Source organism: Terrapene carolina, unplaced genomic scaffold, assembly GCF_002925995.2.
Source record: "Terrapene carolina triunguis isolate 2854851 unplaced genomic scaffold, T_m_triunguis-2.0 Scaffold66, whole genome shotgun sequence".
Taxonomy (NCBI): Eukaryota; Metazoa; Chordata; order Testudines; family Emydidae; genus Terrapene; species Terrapene triunguis.
In genome coordinates, this window is record NW_020664417.1 from 53439073 (window position 1) to 53456390 (window position 17318).

General features: G+C 41.6%; 1 protein-coding gene across 1 annotated transcript in view; it reads right to left on the bottom strand.

Moving 5' to 3' along the window:
* KIT (KIT proto-oncogene, receptor tyrosine kinase) overlaps positions 1-17318 on the bottom strand; it is a 70459-nt gene that overhangs the window by 22286 nt on the left and 30855 nt on the right. Inside the window, exons 4-7 of the mRNA XM_024216101.2 lie at positions 16439-16575; positions 13663-13822; positions 10172-10361; positions 9391-9506 (exon numbers count right to left, since the gene is read on the bottom strand). Of these exons, the coding sequence (XP_024071869.1) occupies positions 9391-9506; positions 10172-10361; positions 13663-13822; positions 16439-16575 (603 nt within the window). The remainder of the gene's footprint in view (positions 1-9390; positions 9507-10171; positions 10362-13662; positions 13823-16438; positions 16576-17318) is intronic.

The following is a 17318-nucleotide window of genomic DNA, read 5'->3' on the forward strand; positions in this document are numbered from 1 at the left end:
TGTAATCTCCAAGGACATTGAGTGATTCATAGATGCCATTAAAAGATCTTTTTAATGCATTATTTTTCATAGACACATAAGACCGAATTCTCATGTGCTGTAAATTGATGAAGCTGTATTGACTTTAGTGAAGCTAGTATGTACATTTACACCAGCTGAGATCCATATACTATAATTTGTTTGTGGATATGAATTTCATTGTCCATTTTACTTCCTAATTAAACTTGATGCAATAAAATGCATTCAAATCCTCAATCGTATCCTCATCTACTAGTGAGCCATGTTTCAGGAACTGAAAGCTCCTTCACCTCTAAATTTGCATGTAATGTTTGATTCAAAGCATCAAACAATTAACCTTGTTGCAATATGCTGGGTTCTATTTGCAACATTTAGTGTAGGACATTGTGATCATGCACATCTTGGACAATGGGGGATTTCATGGATGATATCTAACTTTTTTTTAAGGCCCAATTCCAAGACAGTCACATTCAGAATTTTTTTAACTTAACTAAATCTGATATTCACTGACTGATGACTGCTTTCAAACTCAAACATGACCCTTTAGAAATACATACTGTACACACTGGGCAATATACCATCCAGCACAGATTATTGCTAGAAAAAGCTGGACAAATTAATAGTCAAACTGAATTTAAGAGGAAATTGAACATTAGATATTTCAATAATATCATGTTGGGTGAAGCCTGAATTTAAACCTTTCTGGCTTTGGGTGAAGGAAACAAAAATAAAAAATATGCAGGTCCACTGTTCAGTAAAAGCCAAGTACAACAACATACAAGCCAGTACCTAAAAGTTATACACTATGAGATGGTGGGCCTGAATCTGATTTTGGTTACAGGAGCATAAAAAGACGGTTACCCTTTCGTAACTACTGTTCTTTGAGATGTGTTGTTCATGTCCATTCCATTGTAGATGTGTGTGCTTGCCAGTGATATCTGTAGGGGACCAGCTCTGGCACCCTCTGGATTGGTGTGAGTATGCACCGGTATGAGGGACGCAACCAGCTCCCACCTCCCTGAGTTCCTTCTTGCCAGAACTCCGACAGAGGGGAAAGAGGGTGGGTCATGGAATGGACATGAGCAACACATCTTGAAGAACAACAGTTACGAAAAGGTAACCATCTTTTCTTCTTTGAGTGCTTGCTCATGTCCATTCCATTGTAGGTGTAGTCAGGGTCGGCTTTAGGCCGATTCAACCAATTCCCCTGAATTGGGCCCCGCGCCTAAGAGGGCCCCGCGCCCAAGCCCTGGTATGGCGTACTGGCAATAGCCTGCAAGAGTAGGTCTGGGCAACTGGGAAGTGGCCACAGGGCTGGCACAGCCAGTCCATGAGCATGCCAAACCAATGCTGGCAAGGCCATGGTGGGGCGATCATAATGACTCATGCCTTATCCCTCTTGATTTTTGAGAGGGTTTTGCTGATGAGGGGAATTGGCGGGAAGGTGTACATCAGGTCCCCTGACCATGACAGGAGAAAGGCATTGGAAAGCGAGCCTATGCCAAGGCCTTAGAGAGAGCAGAACTGATCACACTTTCTGTTCTGTCTGGTGGCAAACAGGTCCACTCGGGGAACTCGCCACTTCTGGAAGAGCACTCTGACGACCTCAGGGTGGAGGAACCACTCATGATGAGAGAATATGGACCTGCTGAGGCGATCTGCCAGCGTGTTCTGGACGCCAGGGAGGTGCGAGGTTTCCGGGTGGATTGCATGCTGAATGTACAAGTCCCACAGATGGAGGTCTCCTGGCAAAGAGCCAATGAATGTGCTCCCTCTTGCCTGTTGACATAGAACATGGGAGGCCGTGTTATCCATCAATATCTGCACCGCCCGACAGGACAGTTGGGGAAGGAAGACACCACAGGCCAGAGAGATGGCCCTGAGTTCCCTGATGTTTATATGTAATGCAAGCTCCTCTCGAGACCATAGCCCTCAGTGTACTGAGATGTGCTCCCCATCCGAGGTCGGATGCATCCATGGGTTGCGGGCTCTCGAACAGCACACCTTCCAACATCAACATTGGGTCGGACCACCACTGCAGAGAGATAAGTACCCTCAAAGGGATTGTGATGACTTTATCTAGGTGATGTCTGGCTGGGGAGAAGACCAATGTCACCCACATCGGGAGGGGACACAGCCTGAGTCTCGCATGGCAGACAACATACGTGCATGCTGTCATGTGACCCAGTAGTCTGAGACAGACCCGGGCTGTGGTGTGCAGATGTGAGGTGATGCTGGCAATCAGATCTGACATTACCTTGAACCTGGCCTCTGGCAGAAATGCTCTGGCTCGGGTAGAGTTGAGAACCGCTCCGATAAACTCTATCTGTTGGACCGGGATTAACGTTGATTTTTGTTCATTTAGCAGCAGGCCCAGAGCTTGACAAGTGGCTCACAACGTCTCAATGCTGCGCTGGACCATGACCCTAGAGCGGCCCTTGATGAGACAATTGTCGAGGTCCAGGTAAATCTGGATACTCCGATGTCTGAGGTAGGCCACCACCACCAACATGCATTTCATAAACACCCTTGGCATCGTTGCTAGGCCAAAAAAGAGCACTGTGAATTGGTAGTGGGCGGTCCCAACTACGAAACGTAGGAACCATCTGTGACTGTGGAATGTCGATATGTGAAAGTAAGCGTCCTTCAGATCAAGGGTGGCGTTCCAGTCCCAGGAAGGAATGATGGAGGCCAAGGAGAACATGCGGAACTTCAACTTCTTGAGGTACTTGTTGAGGCTCCGTAGGTCGAGGACGGGGCATAGACCCCCGTTGGCTTTTGGGATTTAAAAATAGTGGGAGTAAAACCCTTTCCCTCTCAAATGCAGAGGGACTTCCTCCACAACTCCCACCCGCAGAAGGCCCTGCACCTCCTGAGCGAGCGGATGCTCATGAGAAGGGTCCCTGAAGTGAGACATGGAGGATGGTGGGAGGAGGGGATAGAAATAAATTGGAGGGTATATCCCCCTGCTACTGTGCTGAGGACCCACCGGTCCGATGTTATAAAGGCCCAGGCAGGGATGAAGGGGGACAGGCGGTTGGAAAATAACAGGGGAGCAGGATCCAGGACACAGGCTGGAAGGTCGTCCCCGAGCGCACCCTCAAAATGCCTGATTGTTACCCGGTTGGTTACGGGTGGAGCTTGAGCGAGCAGAGAATGCCAGCTGATGGCCTTGCCGGCGCTTATAGCTCTTGCCCTCATTGTGGAAGGGCTCCGACAGAGGTAGGCTCCTGAACCTGTGGGGCTGTTGCGGCTTAAACCGCTTCCTTGCTGGCCCCGGCATGTACAGCCCAGGGAGCGCAAGGTAGCCCTCAAGTCTTTCAGGCCATGCAATTTACTGTCCATTTGCTCAGAAAACAGTGCCAGGCCATCGAATGGTAGGTCCTGGATGGATTGTTGAACCTCCGTCAATAGGCCCGACAACTGCAACCAGGATGCCCGCCTCATTGAAATGGCCAAAGCCATGGTCTGGGCCGCAGAGTCTGCTGCATCTGAGGCCGCTTGGAGGGCTGCCCTGGCCACTGCCCTGCTCTCATCGAGGATAGCCAGGAATTCTTTCCTGGGTTCCTCTGGCAGTGAATCTGAGAACTTGGCCATGAACTGCCAAATATTAAAACCATAATGGCCAAGCAAGGCCTGATGGTTGGCCACTATCAGCTGGAGGCTGGAGGTAGAATAAATTTTTCTACCAAAGAGATTGAGCCTCTTTGCCTCCTTGTTCTTAGGCGTTGATCCCGGCTAACCATCTGTCACGCTCATTGGCTGTGGACACAACCAATGAGCTTGGGGCAGGGTGGGTATAAAGATACTCATACTCCTTAGCGGAGACGTAGTATTTTCTTTTTGCCTGCTTGGAGATGGGGGGCAGTGAGGAGGGTGTCTGCCACAGGGCCTTAGTAATTTTCACCACTCCCTCGTGCACTGGCAATGCCACCCTGGGAGGGGGCTGCTGCACTCAGCACATCGACCAGAGAGTCCGAGGGCTCCGCCAGTTCCTCGGCTTCCAGCCCTAGGTTTGAGGCGACGCTCTTCAAGAACTCCTGGTGGGCCCTGGCATTGTCCTGGGGAACCGAGTGAGAGGGTCCTACTATCGCCTCAAAGGGCAAAGATGATGAGGGGGCAGGTACAGGCGGGTCTGCCAATTCTGACACTTCTGTTATGGGAGCCTCGGCCGAGGCTGGCTGGCCCTGGGGAGCCTGCTCTGATTCCACGTCTGAGCCAGGGGGTGGGAGGGAGACTGTCGCCGATCGTCTGTCAGATGCCTCTGAGTCTGACATATGCCCCTGCAATGAATGGGGAAATCCCCAGTGGTTCCAGAGTTGCCAGGGGGCAGACCACTGGCTTTGGGGCCATGCTGCCACTGGTGGCCCAGCGAGGAATGCCGATGCCCCTGATGGGTAGCTCTGGCCTGCGGGCAGGGTCTAATCCTCGCTGTCCGAGCCCGAGGAAGAAGAGACTTGTCTGCGGGACTAGGACGGTACTGAGGCTGCCTGCCTACCCTGATTCTGTCGGCTCTGGCTGCAGACCTCCATTGAGGACCTGTATGGAAGCGATGGCTCTTGGTGTCGTCAGCGACCAGTGGCAGCGTTTGGTGGATCGGCAATGGTACCCTGGAGATCGATGCCTTACGCTTAGCGAGCGGTGCCGCCTCATAGATCAGGAGCAGGAACAGGAGCGAGAAGATTGACGTGTTGGAGACCGTTGACGTGCCCGAGGTGAACTGTACTGGCGATCCAGCAACTGGTGATGGGTCTCCGGGGACTGGTGTCTCAACCTTCCGGAACGGTGCCGTGAGCTGGGAGAGCAGCTCAGGCGCTCCCAGCACCGGGGATCTGGGGACTGGTGTCGTGCCTCTGCGGGTCTGCACCAGCTTGCTGGCAATCGACACCTAGAGCCCAAGGAATGCTGCCTAGAGTCCGGGGACCGACGCTGGGAACTCTGGCAGGCAAACCGACCCACATCCGGGGGGCTGGTGGCGCTGTTCAGGCGCGCGCTGATGGGGCACCTCCTGCGGCGAGGAGCGGTGCTGCACTGATGGGGACCGTTGGAAGAGTCCCAAGGCAGGTTTACCCCTCTAATGGGGCACTTCCGTGGGTGGCACTGGCAAGGACAGTATGTCCTTAGCGGCCTGAAAAGCCTCTGGCGTGAATGGAACCGCCAGGTGCCGAATGCCTCTACCACTTCCCGGGGTGGTGGGCGGGTCTGAAAGCGGGCTCAACAGCTCAATGGGAAATGGAGCCTGGTCAATGTCTGGAAGGGAAGAGCTGCCCCGCGCGGGTCTTAGCTCTCCTCCGGCTCTCTCCTTCCCTTTACGAGACGTAGGAGAACTTTCTTTGCTTTTTAGCCAGTACTGGGGATGGAGATCAGTGCCGGTATGAGGCCGGTGCCAGCGGTGTGCTCCTTTTTGGTCCATGGTCTGAAGCTCTTGCCAATGCAACACTTGTTGCTAACGTGGGTCCCCCTAAACACTTCAGACAGCTTCTATGGGGATCACTTACTGGCTTGGGTTTCTTGCAACAGTCACAAGGTTTGAAGCCCGGAGACGGGGGCATGCCCCGTCCCTAGGTTAAGTCCTGTTCGGGACTAACAAACTATTACTAACTCTACACTAAGGGAACTATACAGCTATCAAAGTTTTTAACAACTATATGCAAAAAGTTCGCAACTAGGCACAGTTGAGAGAAATAAGGCAAGGAGATGTTCCAGCACCATCACTGGCGGTAAGAAGGAACTGAGGGAGGGGGGAGCCACCGGCGCCCCTTATACCGGTGCATACGTGTGCCACTCCAGAGGGCACCAGAGCTGGCCCGTACGGATACCACTGAGGAAAAAACTTCTGGCACTGGTGCATGTGGCAAGCACACACACCTACAATGGAATGGACATGAGCAAGCACTTCAAAGAAGACTCTAGAGTAACTCCATTTAACATAATGGAATAACAAGTGAGATCAGAACCAGGATCCCTGTATAATAATAAATAATAAAAATAATAATAATATCTAGCTTCATGCTGACAACACACTGGTGTTAGTTGGGAGAATCCTCATGAGAAGAGATGACTGGACCTAAAAACCAGATATCAGTCCCAGAGTCTGTAAGCAGTTTGTTTTTTTCCGGGCTAGCCTCTTCCACTGCTATTCAGTTCCCTCTAGATTCCTCTTATTTAATGCAGTAAGGAGCCTCATCAGTTGTCAAATGAATGTAGAGTAAATAGACTCAAATGTGGACTAGCTTTGGCAAGTGTGGACACAGAGTTTCTCATTAAGTTATCCTATTCTGAGAAATATTTTATTATGGTTAGTTTTATGACTTCCAATATCTAATTATCCTTAATTTAAAATCAGATAGGATTTTAATGATTATATGTTGCTTACTGCTTTGGCTATAACATGTTAATTATTTAATGTTTCATTAAATTGTTCTGCATACTTGCATATTCCCTTCAATAATCAGTCATTAAATGCTTTAAATCTCTAATTTCATTAAGTTTATTAACTGTTTTTCAGCTCTTATTGATGTTGATTCCAAACATAGTAAAGAGGAACTAAAGATGCCACTACTGTTTATAACTCGACAGTCTAGCCATTAACATTGTTCATTTAATTACTTTTATTACCAATTTCTTTTTCCTTCATCATTAACAGAGGAAAATAAATATCTAAAAGTAACACTTCTATTGCCATTGTCTATCACTGTAGTCACTGGAAGAGGATTTTCTTCCTACAGCTCCAGTTTCTGGATTTGAATTAGTCTCTTTAAAATATCATGGTGACTTTCCACATACTCCCTATATTTTCAGTAGGGCTTTCTGATATCTGGGAATCTGTTGACTCTAGCATCATGTGATTTGTAACATCATGGTGGTAACCTGATTAGTTCCCACCTGTAGCATCATCCTGAACTGCATATATAATACTTTGTTGATTGTCATGAAACCTTTATTTAAGTTAGAAAAAGTCTTCACTAATTTCTAGCTGGACTTTAGTTGCTAGTCTGAAGATTTCTATCATTTCTTAATTGTTATTCCCTTCAGCATGCTGTTTGTCAATTTATATTTTTATCTTTGGCTCTTTATTTCAAAGCTCCCTCCTTCTTAAATTAATTTATGTGGTGCTTACTGTGACCCAAAGCCTTTATTTAGCAATTCTGTATTACTTGAGTTTAACATATCCTCCTGCCAAACTTATTTTAATCCAGTGCAGATAGTTTTGCACAGAGTTTCATATCTTTTGACAAATGATTCAAAATGGAAACTTTTTAAAAAATAAAATAAACAGATTCTCCTCCTGATTATGAATCCAGTTTTTTCATGTTTAATTAGTATCTGCTGCCAAAGTCAGATGCACAAACATTAGAAGCTATATCCTGACAATTTAAGCACAACTCTCATTGACTTCAATGAGAGTTCTGCAAACAGAACGAGACCAGGATCTGGCCCTCAGGCATTATAAAGCACTGGAATGACAGTTAGTTATCTATTTATTAATCAAACTACTTTAAATATAGGTTTATGTAATTATTTTGTTTGTCTTTCATATTGAGAAGAAATGAACAATTTATATACTCTCTAAAAATAAAACTAAAATTTAAAAAGACATGTCTGAACAAAGAAGCTAAAATGCATGGAAAAAAAAACTGTCAGAAAACATTGGCAGGCCAAATTTACCAGAAAGCTTGTAAAATATGAAAGACCAATAGAAATTATTTATTTTATTTATTTAAAATTCCAAAAAAACCTTTTTTTAAGCAAATAAAAAATTTGCAATCCATGCACTGTTGCAACGTTTCCTGTGAGGTGATGCATGCCTCCTTTGAGGTGGCTAAAAACCCTCAACTCCCATTAACTGTTGAAACAAAAAGGAAGGAGACTTGAATACTGGTGGCTGTAAACACAAGCAGCTCCAGACAAACTCAGTCAGAAGGCATTTATTTTATCTGATGCCACAGCTGTAGAAGTGACCATGACAGCAGCCACTAAGTAATACTCAGCCAAATAGTTCCTAACCTGCTACCTATTACTGAACTGCTTTGTTAACCTGGAGTGCCTACATTCAGTCTCAGAACCCTGGAGCACTTGCTGTGAAGAACTGACAGGCTACTTCTGGCAGACAGATATGACATCCCAAATCGGAGAGATCCCATCAGGTTCACAAGAACTGATGGCCACGTATATAACTCACAATTCCTTTAGTTCCCAAGTGGCATAATTGGTAATGTGCTATGATATTGTGAATGGTGATACTGTGTAAAACTCAAATGTTAACACCCAGCAACACATGGGAGCAATTCAGTAATTAGTGCTGAACATTTAATACAATTATTGTATCCTAAAGAAATAGTCTTGACTAAAAACTGTAATTCATCTCTAGAGAGCAATATTTTGTAATTAAAACAAATAAATAGGATAGGATTTGATGTAAATTTACATTTCTATATTATGGATAATGCTCTCACATTTTTTAACATGTTAATACTACCAAGTTATTCCTTTTGCCATTCAGCTTGCAGTGCCTCTCCTGTTTTCCTTAGCTTCCTCCATTTTGCTTGTGATCCTCTATTGCTTTGATTTTTGTTAAATTTGGTCTTGCTACGTGCCATTTTTTGCTTGCTTAGACCATGAAATTCTTACAGGATGGCTTAATTAGGAAGGCCAGAGCTTACTAATGGTTTCATTTCCTACCCTGCACTTTTGTCTTGAAGAATGCTGTTTTGCATCTAAACTAACACTCTGGAATTTTTATATAACTTTTGCTTGGGAATGACAACATACACACTTCTAAAGTTATGTCGGCCTTTTTGAAAACACACCATCTACATTATTTTGCAGATGTAATGAGACTGCCAAGATGCTACCATGCACGTCAATGGGTGCAATCCCCTTGTCAAGATTTCAACATTGGCATGTAGTTCAAACAAATGTATGCAATTAATACGCTAAATTGGATTCTTATCTGCATTTTTTGTTAGGCTATGGAGGCTAGAGTATCATACACCACCCTTAATTATCGGTGGGGTATGGGACATAGTTGTTTTCTGAGGCCAAGTTTCCAGGTTCTACAGATTTTTTTCCCGCATATAAACTCACCGGATCAGTATTTTAAAATTGTTCAACACTTAACCCCCAGAATTCACCTCCTATGATCATTAGCGAGGTGTATTCCATAGAATTTAAGATCAGGAATGACATAAAATGTATCTGCATAAGTACTCTGTTCTTTTATATCTTGATATTTATATAGTTTTACAGACTTTACTTTGTATTAAACATTGTCTCCTATGCTGAACCATACTGTGACATCTTGTACATGCGTTTAATTTGGTAAAATACGTCTGTGATAATAAAAGATTTCAGACTGTTCATTTTACTTACTGTTCACATAGACATTAAATGTTAGAGAGGACTTGGCATCAGAATTGGATACAAAGAATGTGTAAATGCCTCCTTCTGTTCCTTTTAATCGGGTAAGGTGAAGTTCACTCCTGTATCTGCAAAGACAGGGAAATTAAACATTACCACATTTGTTACTCACTAAGTGCATCGAAGGCCAGTTGCTTAGTGATGAAGTTAATTTAAAGATATTCTGAATGTAAATATTCAGACTGTTTATGTCACAGTTTATGCTGAAACCCACATTTTATTATATTTAAAGCTCTCTTAGGGCTAAATCTTGCCCTTGCCTATACAGGGAAAAAAGTGGGGAAAGAGCCCGAAAGGTTTTGCATAAGCAGCAATATGCACACTATGAGGGTTTAGAAGGTATACAGCCATGGTCCACAAGAGTGTGCTAGCAGATATACTCAGCTGGCACAACACAGTGACCACACCTGGCACAACACAGTGACCACAGAGAGGGCATGATTATGCACAAACAGATGAGCATCTATGCCATCATCCACAGTAAAACAGCACCAGGAGCAGCAAGAATGGTTCTCCCATACCACAAAGTTGAAAATAAGCACCTCATGGCATAATAAGCCAGCATCCTGCCCTGTGACAGGAGGATTTCTTTGGCATTTCTCTTTCCCCAGTCCTTTTGGGATTGGGGGCAAGGGAATAATTTCTTTTGCATCTCCCCACCCTCATCTTCTGTTGGAAGATTCCAGTAGCTGTCTCAAATTAAATCAGTCATGCTTATAATTACTCATATTACCTGTTATTGCCCACAGTCTTGAATTTGACATAGTGATCAGATGAATTGTGTAATGTTTCATTCATATACAACCACACTTCTTCTTCTGGTCTTGGATACGCCTCATACTCAACTATTAAATTTAGATTTTCCCCAGCATTCACATCTACTGTTGTATTCTTCGTAGTGGACACATTGACAAATCCTTTATCTGATTGCCATAATAAGAAAAAAAAATCAATTTTAAAGGCAATTTTTACCCAATCCTTCAATATTCTATTACACTATTTACTAATTCCAGGTCAGTGGTCCAAGATCAAGCTGTGAGACAGGAAACCTTATCTAAGAAGTATACTCTGAACTCTCACCTGCTAAAACCAAGTCCACTAGCTACATATGGGAATGAAGCCTTGGCTGCAAAAGAGAGCAACAACCAAACAACTTACAGCAGCCATGGTTGGCAAACCTACAGTTGCTTTAGCAGAAGTAATTTAATCTTCTGGTAATAAATTGAAATATCCTGACCATGCTCTTGGATAAATTGAGTACATGCTTAAATTTTACTCACGTACTTAAATGTTTCCGTAATTGAAGCCCTTGACTGTTTGCTGGAGACGAAATGTTGACAACAAATGCAAGATAAATTGATTGTTTGTGACAATATACCTTGAGTTTTTGCTACCGTGTACTTAATGTTTCACTGTCGTATCATTCTTAATTACAAGTGAAACTATCAAAAACTGTAATTAATGACATATGCACTAAGTTCACAGGTCTGGATACCAATCCTTCTAAACGAAGGCATTTCTGTTCATCTACTATTGTGTCTTAAACTTTATTTGGGACATACCGTTTATCACCATTAATTTATCTTCTAAAATATCATGTAGTGCAATATATTTACTGAAATGATTTTCTTTTAGTTAATAAGCTCATCAGCTTTAATACTACCCTCTTTAAAAGACAAATTTTCAATTCCATATTTATTCATATGTGCATTGTCAGTTTCAGATCACTTGGCAGAAAGTGGTTTACTGCTTGTTCCTGATCCACAATAGCTATCATTTAAGTTAGACCAAAAGTTAGAACTTGGGGCCCGCACGCTTCCAAATTGTTCTGCCTGGTTGGACCCATGTACTAAAGCCATAATAAAGTCAGTGGGACTCTGTGAAAACAGAAGTCTGAAAGTGCAGAGCCATGAAAATTTCAAAATAGGAACACAGGAACTGTTGTACCAGATCAAGCCTGTGGTCCATCTAGTCCAGTATCGTGTCTCTGATAGTGGTCAGAATGCTTCAGAGGAATATGTAAGAAGCCCAACAAGCAAGCAGGTATGATACAACCTGCTCCCTCCTAGTTAGAAATGTGTTTAAACCCCGAAACATGAGGTTTTTATCCCATTGCAAACTCTTGTTTTGCATTAACTCTGGATATATTTGTTGTTCATTCAATACATCTTGGAACCTTATTAAGTTCAAGATTGTATCTGAGACATTTCAAATAAAATTCAATGATTAAACTGCCAATACCCAAAACAGAATTTTAGTAATTGCTTGTATTTTACAGAAATCAACCTGTTTTCAAAAATATATATATCAGTAGATTCATCAACATAGCTATTATTTCTTCCAAGCCTTTTGGTTAATGTCAAAAGGTGTGTTAATTTAGTGTCTGATACAATCTCAAAGATCTCTCAGTTTTCCCCCCCCTATATTTCACTTCTTTGATCCTAGGAGTTGGAACAGTAAAGAAAAGCAATAACCTATTTTGTCAATTAACAGTAAAAGAGTCCAGGACAGATTGTTTAGTTTATTGTAGGTGAAACTCAAGGAAACCAAAAACATATTGTTTTGAAAATGAAAAATTCCAGCTTTTAACTGATTAAGAACTTTATTTTTTTATTAAGCATAACACATAAGTATTTTTTCCTTGTAAAAATATTTATGTTTTATAGTGCTATGCTCATTGCATTTAATAAAGCAAGTATGCACAGAGCAACTGTTTTTTTCTCCCATATTTCACAAAACTATTCTGAGTGAACCAATTCAGCAAACTCATTTGGATTTGGAGTATAGGCTCTGTATTGAACAGTCTCCCTTCCCTTATAATAAACTTTCTTATTTCCCCAAGCCCTGCTCTTTGTAAAAGATTCTATTCTTTAATACTTAACATTGCTTCAGTACTCATTAGTTTACTTTATATAACAATTTAGTTTCATGTATAGCAATAGAGCAAAACATACATCAAAATTATAGGCCAGATCTTCAACCGGTGTGAATAGGTGTAACTGCATGAAAACCAATGGAGCTGTGCTGATTTACACCAGCTCAGAATCTGATTCAAACACTTATCTTATTTCTGCTTTCCTTGAGTTACTAGGGAGAACCATGCAAACAGTTTTGCAATGGTATTTGTGAAAGAAAACTGTTTTAAAAGGGGGAAAAAAAGATGACAACAGAGTAACCACTACATCAAGAAATATTGAGGTTTCACAGCTAGATTATTTTTTTTCCAATTTCTACATTCACGGAAGCAGAGGAACCGAAAATCTTTTAGCTAGTAACTTGGAATTATTCAAAATTCTCTTACTAACTACATCAATATGCTCCTTTATCAGTTTAGCAAATTAGCACTTAACTGTGATTTTAATATTTTAAAAGTACGGCTTGTCATACAAATTAATACAGGGCATTTGGGATCTAAATAGTCTTCTCAGCACAGCCTGTTACTAAAAGGGGTAGAGTAAGAAGATCTGCTTGCTCTTAAAGGGTGTGATCCAAAGCCCATTGAAGTCAATGGATGGGAGTCTTTCTACTGATTTCAGTGGGCTTTGAATCAAGACCATGTATTTTATGCTATAATGCTGTACAGAAAATAAATAAATAAATTGTACTTGTAATTTTATAAAAATTCTCCCAATTATTCTTTTAAACAGAGTTCAGAGTGTGGCTTCTCCTACACAAAACATATTAACACACGAATGCATGTAACAGAAAATCAATTTCCTATACATGGAATATGGGTAGTGAAGACCTGTTTTATATTTGCTCTGCCAGCACTATAGAGCATGGGAATAATGTAAGACAAATTTGTGTGGGACTAGTAATAACTCTGCACATTATCAAGATGGGCTGAGGCAAGACCCACAGCAGGAGGTAAGATTCCAGAAGATGGTTCCATACAAAGATGGGTGAGTAGATGAAGAAAGGGAAGTTTTGTGCTTCATTAAGACTGAAATAGTTTTAAAATTAAACCAGTTAAGAGCACACAAACCAGAGAGATGCAAACATTGTTGAGGTTGCTCTTCTATGCAAGATCACATTTGATTGACAAAGAGTAGGTTACAGTCATTAAAGAAGTGATACACTCTAAAGCTTTAATCTTTCTTTTTCAACATATCCCCAGTCTGCAATACCTTTTTAATAATAACCTTCCATATTGCAAAGGATGTTTACTTTGCATTTTCTCTTTCCAGCTCTTAGAAATGTTGTATTTCTTTAAGAATTATTTACCTAGTACGTTCAAGGTTATTGTGACATTGGATGATCCAAAAGAGTTTCTTGCTTGGCATGTGAATGCTCCAGAATCATTAACTCCCACTGAACGGATGCTCAATGTTAATTTCCTTTCATATTCATAATCACCGATATTCTTGCTTTTGCTTTTAACAGTCTGTCGGAAAAAAACAATTAACATCTAAAATACTGTGTATGCAGCAGCCTTCCTAGATAAATTAAAAATAGAAGTAATTATAACTTCACAACATTAATATTCATAACTTTAAACCGGAATAATAAGCCTTCGTGACAAACCTGTCACTGGAACATCTCCATACAAAACAACTACATGATCAATTCTCTGTGAAAAATAATGCTCTTCCCAAAGCTGTATTCTCTTTCCCATGTTCTTTATTGCCTCTCCTCCTCAAATCCCACTCCTATACCCTTAGTCTGTTGGGTTTCACTGGGCTAGCTCTCTCTAAATGAGAGCCCCATTTTATTGGATGCTGAGCACCCTCAACTCCAAATGGTTTCAATGGGAGCTACAGGCACATGGCACCTTGCAATTAGATTTTATTAATAGTCCTCAGGCAGGGGATCTAGTTTGTTCACATGTCTGAAGAGTACCAGATCATTAGAAATGGGCCAAAACCACAAAGTTCAAATCCAAATTTCCCCAAATATTGGTGTTTGTGTCAGTGGGCCAAGGCCAGTTCACTGGAGGTAATTTTCCAGCACCAGGAAAGATTCAGGTTCTGCAGAAAGCAAACTTCCATTCATATTAAAAATAACGTTTCTAGTCCTTCTGTGTGGAGACTAGATGAGACCTCCGCACTGAATTTCACTTTGATGTTGCTTGGAAGTTGAAGCTAGCACAGAATGTGGCTGTTGGGCTGACGGTTGGTGCATCAAACAGCATGTAAAAAAACATTACCCCAAGAGTTGCTCTGGCTCTCAGCAAAGTTCCAGGTAGAGTTTAAGGTGCTAATTTTAAACTGCCAAGTCCTCCTAGAGCTTGAGAAGAGGCACCACTTCTCTCTTGGGTCTTTCTATCACAGCTGAGTTCAGCAGTGGTGATCAGCAAGGAGCTCTCTCAACACACACGACAGGGAGCTGTCAGTAGGCTGCTCGGTGAGGGGTCCTCAGCTTTGGACTACATTTCCCTCTTTGATCCGCAAGCATCTGGATTTATTAACCTTCTGGGCAAACTGGAAAGCCATTTTTTCCCCTCAAACACTTAATATGTTGGAAGTTGTATCTAGGGGGTATGGTCTGGGAGCTGAAGAAAGATTTTAGGTGGGATCTCATGATATGGTTGGGTAGTAAGTGCTTTTAGTTTTTTGTGGCAATCTACTATTAAATTGGGATGACTTGTCATTTGAAATTAGATCAAAGCATAGTGTTGAAATATTTTTTCAGATGTTCTAATGAAAATGTTTTCATTTGGAGAGGTGTTAGAGATTTCCAGGTGTTTTATCCATTTAACACAGTTATGACTTTTGGCCTCTTTATCATTAATATTTTATAAGTTAAGTTTTATATGGAAGTGGTTGTTTAGAACAGATCTTCTACTGATTTTTCAAAAGCAGCAACAGCTACTATTAGTGATCAGGGAAGCAGTGAACATTTTTCACTTTGACCTATTCAGGCCAATATGCAATTCTGCCTCTATTTAAACTCATTAATGTTATGTATTTTAGTCATTCCAATACAAAATTTAATTTGACATTCAATATTTAAATGATTGCTTCCCCTGATATTTACTAAACAAGACTGAAAGGTCAAACTTATTTGGTCAAAAATATTTTTCTTGTGGATTTTTCTTCATAAAGATGTAAACCAATATAGCATGAAAAAATGTGGTCGAGAAAAGATCCTGACCTTACTGCAATCAAACAAGAAAATAAAAGTGCTCAAATGCAAGATTTATAGTTAACCTTGGCAAAGAACCAAAAGCCCCATCTGCAAGTACCATACTGCCTACATGTTATTTAGGCTTTAACTCTTGAAGCTGTGAGCTGGGATTTCCCAATAGATACGCACTTAGTGATAGAAACTCTGCCAGCATCAATGGATTAGTTAGGAATGGCATAGAGAACCCGAGAGAGTCAGTATCCAGGTCATATTTGCCTGAGGTTGTATGATTTATCTATCATTACAATATCACAGAAGGTATTTTTCTATACACACATGAACAGCAAATTATGTATTCCAGTCACTACCATTAACAGTAAAAGACCTGCCAATTAACGTGGGATTGTATGCTGCAGGAGTAGTAGTAGGTCTTATTACCAACAACAACCAGTTTGGGAACTGCAGGTACTTTTATAAACTATGGCCAAACTCTTCAATGCTGCTGAGATCTTGCCGCTCCCGTTGAGATCAATGGAATTTGTGGGTGCTCAGTAGTTCTGTATTTAGGTACGCCAATATAGGCAGGCTGATCTTCAGATTTAAGAGCCTAACGTCAGGCACCCAGATTTGAAAACACTGGGTATGTGGAAGTTGCTCTTCCCCGGGGCTGTGATCAATGATGCAAGTAGCCCACAGAGAACAGCAGGAGTGTGCCTGGTGCCCCCTCTTTGGCATGCATGGTGTTGTAAGGACAAGTCCCAGTACTGCCCTAAGTAAGGAATGGAGGTAAACTGAAATGGGCCAAATGTTACTTACTTGAGATAAACATGTACATATCTTCGCAGAAGTTTTATTTTCAAAGAATACTGACATAAATGCCTTTCTAAGGTCCTGTTGTTTTTTAGACTGTGTTTTAAAACTTAAATGATCTCACCGTGTTATTTTGAGGAATCCAATTAGCTTTCAACGAACTATCTACATCTCTTATTGTGCATGTAACTTCAAATTCTTCCCCTTCTTTGAGAAGCTGGCTGGGTTTGGATAAGGCGATAACAGGGAGGGCTTTGTGAACTGGAAAACAATTTATAAGTGCATTATTTTTCATTACATTCAGAGCTTCCAAGAGAGATAAAAATCAACAAGTCATTAACCTTCCAACAAAATTCAGACCTCTTAGAGGCATTCAAATCTCTGCAATATATTAGAGTAGTGTTTTCATGCTAAGTATATTTCGATTTTGTCCCCTTTTAACCTATACTTAAAGTTAGGAAACACTTAGATCTACTCAAGTCACATGGATAAATGCAAGTCACATGGATAAATGTGGACAGTATTTAACTATCAATCAGGTAACTCATTCTATGACAATGATGAACCTGCTGAAGTCTACAACTAAAACCAGTTAGAATTAGGTCACTAAGGAATTGCATCTTGAAATTAAATGCAATTTCTTAAATATAAAATGTCTAAGTAAATTTAGTGCTCTTGAAAAAAGTCTAACTGAATGCCCTAAAAGCTGAAAGATCTCCACTTAGCCAAAGGACAGGAACTGCATAGGGAATGACAGTGCTTGATTTTACCACACCACCCAGACAATGGGCCTTAACTCTGCCTGAGATGGATGATAACAAAGGGGAGAATGTAGGTCTTCATCAAGACTGACAAGGTTGCCAAATGAGATGGCTTTGGTGATGTGTTACTGACTTAGTAGGCTAGATACACAGCTGTTTTAAGTTGGTGTAGTTGTGCTGAACTCAATCAAGTAATGACAATTTACACTATCTGAGGATTGAGTACCTATGTATTTATCTGTA